At 43.4% G+C, this 16,343-nt stretch overlaps 1 protein-coding gene across 1 annotated transcript in view; it reads right to left on the bottom strand.

Annotated features, from left to right (window-relative positions):
• The window catches only part of CFAP43 (cilia and flagella associated protein 43), a 505,375-nt gene that overhangs the window by 351,548 nt on the left and 137,484 nt on the right, over positions 1-16,343 (bottom strand). The window contains exons 9-10 of the mRNA XM_069239443.1: positions 15,984-16,100; positions 13,428-13,508 (exon numbers count right to left, since the gene is read on the bottom strand). Of these exons, the coding sequence (XP_069095544.1) occupies positions 13,428-13,508; positions 15,984-16,100 (198 nt within the window). The remainder of the gene's footprint in view (positions 1-13,427; positions 13,509-15,983; positions 16,101-16,343) is intronic.

Here is a 16,343-nt window from a genome sequence, read left to right as displayed (position 1 = left end):
CCTTTGTCCTTCATCTCCATAAATACTTATTTTGCCAGAGATTCCTCGGCTAATGGGCTGAAGATTGTTTGTGGTGTTGTAGAGGTAGAATCATTTTCCTTCAATTTATGCCAGAATTGGAACCTATTATCCCTTCATTAGAGTGTGTTTGTGAAATTCACATTGCCTGCGGCTCTGTTCAGAAGGTCTTCGAATAAAAGTAGCATGGAGCTAATGCAAGTCTGTTCAGATGGTCTTAGACGGCAAGCAGCATGGAGCCAATGTGGAAGCAGATATTTCATTGATAAAATGTTGAGCTTTTACATAATCAATTCAATTCAATTCAAAGAAGCTTTATTGCGGCTACAAGAGCCAAAAAAGCGCGAGCAGTAATAAATACAAATAAATGCACATGATAAAATAAAATTGCAGGTAAATATGGTGATAAAAGGGAATGAAATATAAATAAAAATTAAAATGGAATAAAAATGAGATAGAATAAAATGGAATGAAATTAGAAAAAATGAAATGAAGTGAAATGCACTCTGCAGGATGTTGGGACAGTCTTATTTGGAGTCTTTGTCCAGGAGAGTTTTCCCTCTAATAAGCCAACTAGCTCCGAGGAATTTGGCGATAGCGATCACTAGCGTTGGTCTGGTGTCTGATCTGAGGATTCGCAGAGCTAGCGCAGAGCAGCGTGCTCCCAGTAGTCTGCATGCCGGGGCCAGCCATTTCCTACGGGGGGCAGTATACGCGGGGCATGCAAAAAGGAGGTGAGGGAGATTCTCCACGGGGGCTTTGCAAGCAGGGCATGCGGTGGATTCGTTGTTTGACCAGCTGCTGGTGAAAAGTCTTAATGGGAGTGTTCCAATGCGGAGCTGGAAGTACAGTTTCCTTTCCCTTGGGGCCGTGATTAGGTCCCAAAAAGTTTCGTACTTGCATGACTCTTTTAGGTTGGCAAAGTCACAAGATAATGTAGTGTGGAGTGCAGCCCGAGTGTCTTCGTTGTTGGCCCTTTGCCAGTAAAGTTTCTTTAGTTCGCTTTTCGAGGGAAAGACTGACGTGGCTGGTGAGTTCCAGAGATCATCGAGCCCGATAGAGTGGAGTAAATCCTTGATGGATCGTAGCCAGGGGATTCTGTGCAGGTGGTCGGCTTTTAGGATGACCTGTAGAGCTTCGGTGAAGATGACAAGTTCCGGAGTGGTCCAGAGACGCCGCCAGTACAGCAGAGGTCGCAGGCGGGCTTTGTGACCAATGCGTTTGATGCCGAGGTCCTTGAAAAGAGGGAACAGTGGGGTGCTTAGCGGAAGGGACACAAGGTTTCTTAAGAAGTTGTTTTCAGCGGTGGTTAGGTCTTGGGTTTTGGTATAACCCCAAAGTTCAGCCCCGTAGAGCGCTGAGGAAACTGCCTGGGCTTCGTATAATTGTAATGCTGGGCGAATTGGTTTTGTGTGTGAGAGGTGGAAGTTTTTTAGTAGAGCCCCAGTTGTTTGTCTTAATATAAGGGCTTGTTTTCCTATGTGTGGCTTCCAGGACATGTTGTCAGTGAGTGTTATGCCCAGGTAGCTGAAAATGCCCACCTTCTCGAGTGAGGAGCCCTCTAGAGTAAATTTCCCTTTGAAAGATCTGTGGGGATTAAGGGTCATTAGTTTGGTTTTCGTTGCGTTGATTTCGAGACCCTGGGATGAACAGAAATGCTCGAAGCACGCAAGGAGTTTCCTTAGACCACTAGGGGTCTTAGATATCAAGAGAGTGTCATCGGCAAAGAGTAAGACTGGGATTTTTTGTGTGCCAAGTGAAGGTGCGTCAGCCTGCAGTCTGAGGAGGGAGGGGACAATTTCGTTGATGTACAGGGAAAAGAGGGTCGGGGCAAGTACGCAACCTTGCCGCACACCCCTAGAGACGTGGATTCTATCGGTAAGGTGGCCCTTGTTGCCCCACCTGACTTGTGCGTAGTTGTCCTCGTGGAGTCGTATCAAAATGGCAAGGATGTGTTCCGGGATTCCCATCCGAGAGAGAGTGACCCACAGTTTGTTGCGAGGTACTAGGTCAAAAGCAGATTTGAGATCCACGAAAGCTACATAAAGGCTGCCTTTACCGATGAACACTGTTTTCCAATATAATAATAGGAATCTGAGGGCTTGATCAGTGGTGGAAATCTTCTTTCGGAAACCGGCTTGGAGGGGGCTAAGGATATCGTGGTCAATTATCCATTCTTCTATCTTCCCTAGGAGGCAGTGGCAGAAGACTTTTTGGACACAGTCAATTAGACTAATGGGTCTATAGTTACAGGGAAGAGATCTGTCGCCCTTTTTAAAGATTGGAATAACAATGGCCGCTTTCCAAGAGTCGGGAATTGGCGCCCCAGATGCTATTGCGTTAGCTAGAATGGTGAGATATCTTGACCAGGATGCTAGGTCTGTTGAGAATAGGTCTGCTGGGACGCAGTCTGAACCAGGGGCCCTGCCGCGTTTTAGAGTGCTTAGAGAGTAAGTTATATCACTTTGGGAGAACAACAGGGGTGCTGCGGTGGTTGGTGCTAACGAGTGAAATAGGAGGGGGCCCGTACAAACAGAGGTGGGGCTATCATGATCAGGGGAGTACAGACTACTAAAGTGGGCTATCCAGTCTCTTGGGGCAATATTGGTTGTGATGTCCAAACCACTGGTTTCTGGGCCTCGCGCTGCCAGGGACCAGAACAGACTATAATTTCTCTCGCGCACAGCGTCGCTGAGTGATGTCCACCATTTGCTATCTTGATCACGCTTGGCTATGCATATTGCAGATTTATAGGACTTCCTAGCTACGCGGATGGCGATGGGGTCCTTGGATTTAATGGCTTGAACTAGGCGCTTGTTTAGGGACCGGCACGTTTTGTTGAACCAGCGGTGCCTGGCTTTGGGTCGTTTGTCGTCGTGGGCTGGGGGTGCTGAGAAGTGGGTTGCGATATCCCTAAAGCAGGAGGTGTGGATTGAGCTAATTTCCTGGTGGGGTGTTGCTGAACCTGCCTCTAGGTCCCTTAGTGTGGATTTTAGGGTGTTGTTGGCAGCATTGATGAGTGCGGGCCGGGCCACAATATTGACCCATTTTAGGTGTCTTTTGTTGTTGGCCAGGTTAATACCCTCGGGTGCTACTGCTGCGGGGTTAGACGTGGCTGGGAGGTTACCTAGGGCTAATGTGTGGACAGAAAGAGGGTTGTGATCACTTTCGGTCCTTTCGATGATTGTCATATCGATGACTAGAGGCCATAATCTTATATCGAATAGGCAATAATCGATTCTGCTGGTGTGGTTCGTTTTGTTGTATGTGTGACTACCGTTGGTGTCTGAATTAGTTCTGCCATTTAGCGCCCTGAGTCCAAACTCCATGGTCAATGATTTTACCTGTATCGCAACCGACGTCCACCTTTTGATGGGTGCAATGGACAGGGCGGGGATAGACCAGACTTGATCTTCCTCGCGGGTGGACCTGAGATCGTCCCAGTCAAGGGGTTCGAATGTGACGTTGAAGTCCCCAGCCACAATGGTTTTATGATGGCGGGGATAATTTTGTAAGAGGGCTACGAGGGCGCAGAGGGTTTTGGAGACTTGACCCCCCCTGACCCCTCGAGCGTAGATATTAAAGATGTTCACCACAGAGTCAGGCCCAAAGGATAGACGAAGGCCTAACAGGTCGGGAGAGGCGGTAGGTAGCTGTGATATATGGCAGCTAAGTGATGTTTTGATCCAGATGGTCAGACCCCCTGAGGGCCTGCCTCTCGTGCTGGCCACAGCGGGGATGTGGAAATTTGAGTAGCCTGTTCGGAAGAGTGGGTCGAGTGACCATGTTTCCTGTAGGAGACATATGTCATGTTCGTCAATAAATGAGGAGAAGGATGGAAGGGGAAGAATAGGTTTCAGACCTGCCACGTTCCATGAGACAAGTCGTACCCCAGATTGTGACTGAGTTGTCCTACCTAAGTGCCCGGGGTTTTTGAGGTTGGCTGTCAGGGGTTGGTTTGGCAGATGTGGCTGGGGGAGCAGGGATGGGTTGATGCCAATGTTTGCCCGTGAGGTTTGTGGTGGTTGGTGATGTTCCTCTGTTGGAACAGGCCTGGTCCTAATCAAGGAGATGCTTGCGGGCCTAGACAGCAGCTCTAGGTTTGGTGGGCAATGTGCCTGCAGGATGGGTGGAGCATCGTTGTCATGATTGCTCGGTGAGCCGGAAATGGTCGCGGTATCATGGGTAGGGGGGTGAATACATGGACAGACAGTGGTGGGGTAAAAGGAGGATCTGGGGGTGATGGATGTTGGAAGGTTGCAAGGTTTGCCTGCATAGATTTTAGGTGGAGCTGTGAGTCAATCATGTTTACCAAGAGGGGATAGGTTTTCTGCCGGGTGGTAACTCGGGCGTTCCTCGTGGAGCGTGGGTGACCTGGGCTGTTTAAACCGGATGCGTGAGTGTGCAGGTGGGCTTGTTCTTGCGTCTAGGGCCACCAGATTGTTCGCCATGGTCCTGTTCTTGAGTGTCAGTTTTAGGATATCAAAGTGAGTTCCCGGATCTGGCCGTCGTACTACGGTAATTAGGTCCTCACGTATTATGGATCGGCAGCCTCTAACATGGCGAATCCAGTGGATTGCCTTGTTTTTGATAGAGTCTACCCCTTCCTTGTGCGCCAATGTGGTTAACTTGGGAACGTTAACCATTAGAACTATATTACCTAAATGGGACTGGTCAGTGGCAGGTTGCGTAGAGTATTTTGAGGCAGTGTTGCTCATGGGTTTGAGGGTATTATGATAGATGTCTAGTGAATTTCCTATGCCTAAATTGTGGAAGAGGGGAGACTGGTGGGAGTTCATGGTCTTTTCTTTGGTAGGGTGAGGGCCAGCGTGGCTAGAAGCAGAGGAGTTGGGCGAGTTTGTTGTGATGCCTGATAGGATTGGATTTTGGGCAAGGTTACTGGTGGTCGTGTTATTTGCGTGGGTTAGCTGTTTTACTATTGCAAGTAATGAGTTAACCATATGCTTGAGTTCTGTGACTTCCTTCCTTAGAGCTTGTATGTATTCGATATGCTGTGGGGTTACATGGGGAGGGTGCGTGTTGGTTGCTGCTGGCCCATCTGCCAGGGTGTCTGGGTTGATGTCGTCGCGTGATTCAGGGAGGTTGGTTAGGGGATTGAAGCGGTTACTGAGCTGGATGGAATCGTTGATGGCAAGTGGTAGGTCTTCTGCTAGGGAGGGGGCCGCATGGGTGATAACGTTCCTACTTTCACCCGCCCCTGTAGTGTCAGTAACTTGTTGCCCACGTTTCATGAAAATCTCAGCGATTTTCATGGAACCTTCCTTCCTGCTAGTTGAAGTGGGCCCCTCCCCAGTTGCAATAGAAATGTTTCCCTGGGGGCTAGTTAGTATTCCGTTGCATTCGCCCAGGAGAGAGTCGATTCTATCCATAACGCAATTGCTAGCAGCATGCTTATGCCTTTTTCGCTTGGCTTTTAGTACTGCCCCGGCCCCTGCCTCTATTGCTTTCCTTTTGCCCATCTGGTGTTAGTGTAGGTGCAGGGTTAAATGATAAGGTGTCAGATTAAATGGAGCAGCTGACTGGGGAGACAGAGTAGGAACTAGCAAAAGGGACTGAGTACAATATGGCCTTCTTGGGAGATAGATGTTAGGGGGGTGGCCCAGCCCAGCCTCTGTCAGCCGCTGGACGGGCGCAGGACGGGCGCAGGACGGGCCCGCCCTTGGCCCGGGCTTTGCCCGGGCGCCGCCCGCGCGCGTCCCGCGCGGCGGGAGCGCGAACAAGTTTTAAAGGGCTCCTGCCCCGCCTCCAGAGATCACACAGCGCTTCCCGCGACGGCGGGAGCGCGAACAAGTTTTAAAGGGCTCCTGCCCCGCCTCCAGAGATCACACAGCGCTTCCCGCGACGGCGGGAGCGCGAACAAGTTTTAAAGGGCTCCTGCCCCGCCTTTACATAATCATATTTACAGACTAATGTGTGGATTCATTTGATAATACTATTATGCTGGTGAAAATGTGACTAATTGAAAGGCCACCATCTTATGTAAGGCCTATATTTTGCTCATGCTAACTGAAGCTAATGAACTTATTCTGTCTGTACAGGAGAGTGTGTTTCCGGACTAAAACAAATAATAGAAATAAATGTGTATTTAGTGACCTCTGCTGGACTGAAGTAAAAAGCAGATGCAAGGTCGTTGTGTAATGCAAGCTGTATAAAATGTTTCTAATGTGTTTCGTAGGTTGGCTGACTTCATTGTTTAGGGATATGTTTCTAACTTGTGTGTCTTTTCCTCAAGGGAAAAGAGGCGATGGGGAAAACAAGTTTGTAATAGTTCTTCCTTTGACTTCGTATTTTGGGTGGAGTGGAAACAAAGGATCCAGAGATGAGGCGAAAGAAAAGGAAGTCCAGAATATAAAATGTATTTGCTTATATTTCATCAATGGAACAACACAAATAGAAAGGGTGGAGTAAACTAATTGTATAATTTTGATATCTGTTAATGTTCTGATTGGTCCTAACTTTCTCACCTTATGCTTTAACCAATCATTTTCATTTAACAAGTTTAATTTAATGTTCAGTCACCATTGTTAAGTTTGCTCATTTATTCCTATGAGTTCAGTTCATTTCTTGAAGTGATTCTTTATGAAGAAGCTTAATGCTTAAATGGTTTAGTGTATCATATAGAACAAATTTTAAATCATTACCACTATCCTTAATCGGTTTTATCCTGATATTGATGCCTGATGCTGTCCTACTGACGAAGTAGACGTTGTTGCTGATTTCTGTTGCATTGGTTAATGTATGTAATGTGAAATGTTATTTGTCTTTTGTTTTTCAGGTACCAGCTGCAAGTGTTCATACACTGTTGCTTAATCATGTATTTTGATAAAACCTTAGCTAGATGTTTTCTAAATTTGTGTTACTACAACTTTTACACAAAGCCGAACATGTCAATGCTAAGTAGTGGTTAGTGAGGGAGACATTTCTCACATGCTCAAGATTTGTTTTTGATATTTCTTTCGCTTATCATTATTCAGATGTATTCAATTTCTCTTGCTCATATTCTATTGCTATGGTTTTGCTTTAAAACCACTGAGATAATTTGTCTATTTGCGTTGATTAAACTCAGATATATACAGCTTATGAAGCAGTCTTTGTTGTTTCTCTATATGTATCATTTGTGTTTGAGAATTATTTTCGTGACTTTAGCGTTGTAAATATAGTAAATCAAATTGTTAACTTCTTAATAAACTGGGGTGGTTATTGAGGTTGAACTGTTTTACATAGGTTATTTGTGGATGTTTATGATGTATTTCGAATGACATCCCCTCAAAACAAATTTGGTTCGCTTCAACGACCTGGTGGGTGGAATCTACTATTTAGTCTAAAATATAGGTAGGATTTCTCAGCTTCAAGACCAAGCGCAGAGCTAACACAGACATCCTTAGTTTCGGCGTCCATTTTGAGTGACCGCAAGAGTGGTGATGACAGTGGTAATCCTTGCCACAGTTTCCTCTCCTTGGATCTTTCCCTTCAGTACTTCTTTTCATTAGATGCCTTCTCAGAGGGTGCATGAAAGGATGCTTCTTCAGCCTCCTTTTCTTTTTCTTCACCTCCTCAGCTCTAATATTTTGAAGCATCCCTCTGAGTCTTATTCCTACCTAATCTTTTTGAAGTCCCTTTGGACATTGTTTGAGAAATCTCACATTCTTTCACAGAATGTGATACCTGGAGGCAAAAATCACAGACCACATTCTTCTTCCCATAGGTGGAAGGAACACTTATGAAAGAAATAAGCCACTTTAACTAAAATCTGTCAGATGATGGTAAAAACACTTCACCAAGTAGATGGACGTAAAAGATGTTGGATGGAAGTGAAATGTTGATGAAAAATATAGAAATAACTTTAAAAAAAATAGGTGTGAAACCTTACATGTGCTACAAGATCCTACTCACAGAAGCCAGAAAAAGAGCTGGCTTTGTGAGACAACTGCTAGTACAGTGCATCACGTGTAGGGCAAGCTCCTATTATTTTAAAGGGGTGGGATGCCTTTTTCACAGCTTTCAAAATAGGACTTCAGGTTAGGCATTTTGAATTTAACATGCTGTAATGCAATCGTGAAATTGAAGTTATTTCAATATTTAAGATTATATACAGGGAAAAAAAATCAGGCAACATGGCACAAGAGAATGCAAGTTACAAATTCAAGTAAACCACACCACCTAGCCTGAGCTATTTGATTATCTGTAAGATATTTATTTAATGCCAGTATTTAATTGCACATCGCATACAGAGACTGACTAGAGCTTCTACTGACTAATCATTCACTGCGCCGGGCTAATCAGATTCCTGCATCACTGCCTATAAGAGGCACAATGAAGTCTTGGTTTGTGAAACAAGAACTATTCGACTAAACATTTTCCATTAGTCACAATTTGACTTACAAACATACAGTGCTTTCGAACCCCGCCTCAAATTAGATTTTGTGCTGTGACTGGGAGGACCTTATACTCTGCTCTACCGGAGTGTTTCAGCTATAACAGGTGTGCAACTGCCATCTAAAATGGCCTCATCACAGCCCTTAAATCAGGTATGTAGAGACCAAAACCTGATCTAACCTCAATAAACAAAGGTCGTTCAGAGTTGATATTCAATCGAACCCTTGAGAAAGAGTGCTAGGCCACTTTACGAAAAAAGTACAACAGTCATGTATAAACTTCAAGGTCAAATAATTGGCATTAGTGGAAGAAAAATGAGTTAAACAAAGTGAGAGATAATGAAAATGCCATTACCAGAAACCAGCACTTGGAGATAGAGGTGGTTGGTATAACCAAAGCTACAGACTTCACTCTGAAACAGAAAATCCGAAGATGCAGAAGAGCATGGTAGATTATGTGCGGGGTCACACAAGTAACTGCCAGTGACCCCAGGAAATCCCATCCTCTGCCATGTCAGCTCAGCCGGGCCTTGAAGACCTCATGCCCCAGGGAGGCATCTCTCTCCAACAACACATAGGAAGAAAAGGGAAGGAGGATCGAGACCCAGCCTATCCCTTTCCCCGGGATCATTAACAGCATCAAGAGCCCACCCAGGGGTCACTGATGAGGAATATGTCCAGGTGAATCCTGTGGCTCCAAGAAGCCCTGCCCAGCGTCTTTGCAACGTGGATATGAACACCCATGCTAGGAAAAAGCACCCCTTTGCAACAACAGCATAGCAGAGGAAGGGGCGGTTGAGTGTGAGGCTACCAATTGCCCTCTGGGCCCTCATCACCACGGTGACCCTCATGAGGCCCATGCCGAGTGGCCAGGCAGATAAGGTATGTTGCCATCACGGGGTCAGACAAGGGAACCTCCTCATGCCTCCAAGTACTGCCTCGACTTTCAAAGTATAGCTTAGTCTGCCTTCCAAAAACTCGTCTAAGTCATCTCAGCCCAGGGTCTCAAGGTAAGGGCAGTCCTAGAAAAAGGTACTGCCTGTTAGAGATGTAGTTGTGGGCTGGGTCTATCACTTTGCTCCCTGCTACATCAAAAAACAAACTTTGCTGTCTTATCTAAGTGAGTGCCAGTACCTTTCTATTACAATCCTCTAATGGAAACTAACAAGCAAGTAACGCCTCTGCTTTTCTTTTCATGCAATCAGGGCCAGACTGGGAGTCCAGAGTAGCCCTGGCAATTTTGTCAGACCAGCCTCCGTACGGAAGATGGAAACGAGAGTGAGAGGATTATGATGGCTTGCTGCTTTTGTTACGGGGGCCGTTATTGCAAAACCATTACAAAACTGGCCAAAGTAACGAAAGCGCCCCACCACCCTTCCAGCTTCCCGGGGAACTGCCTGATGCCTAGTACGGTCATTCCGCCCCGAATATAATGTGTATAAATTAACCGATTTCCACTTGTGTTTTTGTGCACATACTTGAATCCTTCTTACACAGCCTCACAGGAGATTGTGCTACAGAACAGACACCTTATGTTCCATTCAAAGCTGTACATCAGGACATTGATTAGGATGGGTACTGCTGCAGCAGATCATGTTTGCATATGCTCCAGGTTACCTTAAATCAACGATCTAATTGGAGCACTGGCTACTTTACACAGTGATTCAATTGTTTTACTTGGTAAACAGTACCGTGCTTTTTATAGACTGATACATTTTTAACATTGATTGAACTTTTTCCTGCTATACCACAAGAATCTTATTACTTGTCGGCATCTCCTGTGTTTATATGACCAACGTCATCCACACTGTGCTTGTATTCCCCATTACCTGCCTTTAACATCTTGCTACTGTTCTGAAATGGATCCCTCCTTCTCTGCTTTTTACTTCCCAGAACATCAGTTTTATATTGCCAATCCAAATTCCCACTATCTATGTCATCATTCCACACATCTAGACCCAACGGATACAATTGATTCATCCTTGAAACAACCACATGACTTTATAGACTCACAGAAAACAAACATCAAACAAACTACAAGTTCTTGGGTAAGACCTCAAACAAACTTCCAGTCTTGTTCTGATCATGGAAAACTTATTCCATCCACAACACAAGCCCCTTCATCAGAAATCATTTTGAATCACAAAAGCCTCCCTTAAACTTTAATTCTGTCACAAACACAGGAATTGCTCCTAAGAAATCAGCTATACCTACTGACTGGGTATGATAGACACACACAGACTATTGTAAAGGAGGTGTTGTAAGCATTCTCCTCAAATTGCGAATGACCTCTTCCAATACTACAACAAATTCACTCCAATTTTCTTTTGAATACCACTGTACCTCAGTCATCTTCCCCTTCAAATCAAATGTAGTGTCTACCTATAGCCACGGGGAACCATTCAAATCCTGTTCTTGATTCACTTGTGCGCTCTACTCCAAACATCATCGACGATTTGAATCTGATGGTCACGAATCAATAACATTAGACCATTTTCTCCAATCACTCTGTTACACTCCTCTTAAACCAACACTGTACCAGGTGGAACCGTTCGACATCAATCTTTTATCTAACTCCCAATCCCACTCCTAACCCACCATCACCTTGTTGCCACCGGTACACAAGTTAATATGCATACACATCAGCATTTTATCAGTGATCTCTCATACAACACCTGCATCTTAAAGAGGAAACACTCCCCAGACTCCCTCCTAGTATTCCTGCACTAAATTCACGATAGCCCTACTCAATTTCAAAACAAGTCTTCTGATCAGCTTATCAGTCTTCTGAAATAAACCTTTAATACACATTATCTGTTACACATTGCTTACTCACTGCCTCAAATCATCAACCTTGGCTATCACCTACCATTCATAATCTCAAAACCGAAATGAAAGTACTCTTATGTAAATGGCAAAAGAAGACACCCCAAACTCCAAGGAGTGTAAACTGGCCTTGAGTTTTCTACTGGATACCTTTACAGTGAACAGTCATCATACTTTTAAAACCTCATAAAGTCACTTTAAGCCACCCCAATAGCTTAGACCTGCTATAAATAACCTACTCTCATCTCTACACTCATATTATTGAACAACCACTATCAGTCAATTTCAAAACATACTTTCAGCAAAAAAGACTATTGTAAGTGACACACACCGGACACAATATTTACTGCTACTTAGTCATCCTACAACCCACCATACACCCAAACCATCTCAATTACGTTCTAACATTTTACTATAACATCCTCCAATAAAGCCTATTTCTACAATAAGAGTTGCCAACACACTCTATGCACCATCTGACCCATTCAGCTCTCAGACAATCAAACCTCTTGCCCTCTCATTTAATCTTTTCCTTTACCTGACATTTCTCTTCAACTATTAGCTCTTATTTGACATACACCCTATATTTTCAAACACACTGTGACTTTACCTCTCTTATAAAAAACATCTCCTACAGATCCCTTTTCTAGTCTGAGTAAATGCCCAATATCTCAACTTCTGCTTTTGTCTTATATTAAGGGGGTAAACCCATCTCAGACTCTGCCTTTCCTGAAACAATCTACTTAGCCTCCTCCAAACTGACTTCCAGACCCTCCATTCCATTGAAACAAAGCTCTCACACATTTCTAAGTTTATCACCAGTTCTCATCCCAATCATCATTCTTCCATCCACCTTCATAATGTTGGACCAATCTGCCACCTTCAACATGGTTAATCACTGTGTTTCTCTAGACTAACTATTGCACAATAGGTCTCTCAATCAAATGGCCCATCTCCTGCCACTCCAGCCGCTCTTTATCAGTTGTGTGGGACTCCAAGACAGCAATACTAACTCCACCACCAGTGGGGGTTCCAGAAGGATCTCTCCTTTGTGCTTTCCTCTGTTTATGCTGTTTCACCACCCTTAACAATATCGTCTCTTATTTTGAATTCCATTATCACATTTATGTTGATGTTAACCAAACCATTTTCGCGTGTCCCACTTTTACACATAAACTTCAATCACACATCTTGTTCTGTATCACTTCCATCCGACATTGGCTGGTGTTCCAGATACTCATGCTGAACTCCTCTAAAACTGAGGTCATATAACTTCTATCCTTGTAAGCACCTGTCTCTCTTATTGGCTCTATCTACTTTCCCCCACACTTTCTGAAACTAGCTCTTTCATCCAGGACACCTTGGGGTTCTCTTCAGCGTATCTGTGAAAATGGAAGTTTTCATAACCCACAAAGCTACCACAGCATGGTTTCAATTCTCAAATATGCGCAGCTTATACTTACACATGCCATTAAACACATACTATTCATACTCTATAGAGCGGACTTTTGAAATAAGCTCCCAGTGGATCTCTTCCACCAATCATTTGCACTACTGCAAACGTTTCTTAACTTTGCTGCCAAAAATAAATACAGGCACACTTTCACTGTAACATACCACCAACTAGTCATCAAGAATAGGGCTATTTACACAATGCCAACATATATTTAAAGCTGTAGATCATCTGGCGCCTAATTACCTACCCATGCATTACATTATTATACACTAACCGGGAACATAAGATCCATCTATTATATCCTCCTTGCAATGGAAAAGCCACCCTGTGCTTCCTCTATGCGCTGGTGATTCTATATGCTCAGCCCCTAAATTCAATCTCCCTACCAGTTTGTGCAACCCGGTCTTTCTTAGAGTTCAGAATAGCACTGATACGACACCTAATGCAACTCAAAAGATTACTACAGAATCCACACCACAAATGTTATTTATCCAATCTATGCAAACACCTTCCTGTTTGAAGCACTACTGCTGTTAAGTAAATAAATAAATCATATAGGCTACATGAGCCAGTGATGGACAACCCTTTAGGTCAGCTTAAGATCCCAAACCTTAATTCAATGTTTTAACAATTTAAATGTTTAAAACCATGCTAGGATCTATTTCTCACAATTGTCAGGAATAAGGAAAAGCTGTACATAAAAATGAGGACAAAAGCATTCTACTACTTACCTGTGTATTAAGACAAAATGTGCTGATGTTGGTGCCATCTTCTACAGACCACACTTGTAAAATTCCTGATGAACCTACAGTCTTATACAAAAAACAAAATATAAGATGTTAGTGCATGGAACATCCACAATGTCCAACTGGGTGTTAAACAGCCAACACAGTGAGCAAACCTTTCTGTCAATAGGCACGTTGGGAATGTGCAGCTTTTCATGCACCTAGAAGTAACAGAGCAGGAGTAGGCCCTTTTAATTAACCCAAAACACCCAAACAGGTGCTAGAAATGGTCTAAGGAACTACAAAGAGAAAAGTCGTATTTGCTGACTGTCACAGATCCGAAAAGGATAAATGCATGTTTTCAGTAACTCTGCTACAACTAAACGTAGGCTCACCCCTGTACCCAACCTCCAAAATGAACTTCCACCTGGTTGCAGAATTGGAAATTGCTTTTCAAAGTGCCTAATCAAAAGCTTTTTGCAAGGATATTCATACCCTCATTTGCCTCATGCTACAGCCTTTCAATGTTATTATGTATCTGAAGATAGAGGAGTACTAGGAATAGGAAAGAGCATAGGAACAGGAATATAGGAAGCTCCATACCAATCAGGTAGTCTTTCTCCATCATTGCTCTTACAGAGCCACCTACTGCAATAGACACCCGTGCAAGCATAAAGGAAGGTAGGTGATAGGTGTGAGGGGAATGGACGGGTCAACTTCAGGCAGAAAATAACCCTAGGCAAATAGTGACTTTCTTAGAAAATGCTTCAAGTATATAGTATTGACAAAACTACTGTGGTGGTACATTAGAGTTATATATGACTAGAACAAGTTTAGAGTTGGCAACAGCTCGGATGTATTGATCACACACATGTAAAATGGGTCACTGGAAGAAGGTGGGAAGATACATTTATTGGTTATGGCAACATTCTGTTGATAAATCATTGGGTGAATTTGAAGAATCAGACTACCTAGATGGATAAATATGTATTGTTCATAAGCACACGAGGCCTAGTGCAGATTTTTTCATATAGCAGAATCTGGTCCAACAAGGAAGCTGTTTGTCAGGAGTAGGACCACTGGTTTAATAAGCTTATGCATAAGGTGTCACAAGACCATTTATATATTCCACTGTGTTGACAGTCTCCCAAGGAACAAAATGTGTAGTGTTTTAATAAGCTGAAATTGTATGGCTACATTACAAGTGAAAAGGCCTTCACCTGGCTGTTTTCTGTAGATGCCTATCACTGCCAAATATATCTTACATTTGCCAGGAACCAACTATTTTGTTTCATGCTTTGAAAATTGGATCACATCATCCACTAACCCTGTGTGAGGAATGCATTATTTACTGAATACAGAGACAAAACCTTAACCAGACACTCCTTCATTGACTGTTGCAGAGGAATTCCTGGCAGCTACTAGGCTCAAGTGGGTGAAGGCTAGTCTAGTGGAAGCCACACATTTAAGCTGAGTGACTGTATAGCTACATGGGGCTTGTTCTCTCTGTCTCTTTTCAGAAGATAAAGTATGTGATGAAGAGGAATGGGATTTAATAGATGCAGATAGACTATATAAAGGGACCAGAATTGGTGGGGCAGGTCTGAGCTATAGGAACTACAGGGAAAATGCAGTGGTTTTGAACATCTGGTACAACCTTAAATGAATATGAAAATTATATTTAAATCTGATATTTGAGAGCTAGTTCAAGCTGAATTCTAAAGGTGTATTGCTGAATTTGCTTGTTGTTTACCACAGGACACATACTGCCAAGGCCAATTGGTTGTTATTTCTTGATTTGTGTTCAGGCATTTCACAATCTACTTTGTTAAAGCTTTACATGATAGTATCATTACTGCTGTATGCTGCCTTAGCAAAGACAGCTGCTATCAATTCGACATCAGTTATTTGATACTGTAAGCTTTATGCAATTGAGCAGTAGCAGTGGTTTAAGAGACTGCGTGATTTGTCTGGATCATTAGTTTATAGCCTGTCATTATAAGAGTGCATCTTTATTTTGTCAACCTTCTCCTTCCTAAAAGATTGTCAGTCACAATATATGACTGAAGATGCAGAAGGAAAAAAGAAGCATTCTGCAATCCGCAAATACGTTAATATTTTAGTAATTTTGTTAGAGAAGTTATGATGAAGCATCCACTCCGTTAACACCATTATTTCCACATAGCATGTCCATCGGGACAGGCATTTTCTCCTCGTGATCTCGCTGCAGGTCACACATGCATCATTCGCATGCCGTACCATTTTCATCTGACACCCTCCCACTTTAAAGTTTACCCTTGAATGCCCCAGTACTCTGTGGCTAACAGTCCAACTATGTGTCCACTGACGTTCACAGACATACACGAACAGGGATCGCGACTCAGGATGCACGGGGACAACTCTTTGTGAGACCAATTTATATCAAAATGCTGTTGTCTCGCACAAAGAGTTATTCCTGTGATTTTTGGTCTGGCGTTCCCGTTTCGCACTGCACTGCTTGTCCAACATATGATTCAGTAATAAAAGCAAGTACAAGCATGATCTATAACATCATGTTCTTACCACACAATAATTGTCTCCAGGAACCAGAAAGTCAGCCGACAGCACATCTCTGTGATATTCACTCAGGATTTGGGAAACATTCTTAGGGTTCATAAGGTCATACAAATAGAGTGATCCCTGAAAATGGATATTAAAATTAACAGAGAAATATCACAATGTTATCACCGAAGAGAGCATGAGAGCAAGGAAATCAACCCCTTTTTGAGAAGAGTTTCCGTGACTCACAAAAGGAGGCCTCCAAAAACTTTCTTGAATTTAGGAGAAACCCCTGATTGTCACTTATAACACAGACACGCAGCCCATATCGAACAGAAATAGACTCAATGCGCCAAGGTCTTACTGGAAGATGGGTATGACATC

Source organism: Pleurodeles waltl, chromosome 6 (genome assembly GCF_031143425.1).
Source record: "Pleurodeles waltl isolate 20211129_DDA chromosome 6, aPleWal1.hap1.20221129, whole genome shotgun sequence".
NCBI classification, from domain to species: domain Eukaryota; kingdom Metazoa; phylum Chordata; class Amphibia; order Caudata; family Salamandridae; genus Pleurodeles; species Pleurodeles waltl.
The sequence above is the reverse complement of the archived record's forward strand: the minus strand, read 5'-3'. Positions and strand labels throughout refer to the sequence as shown.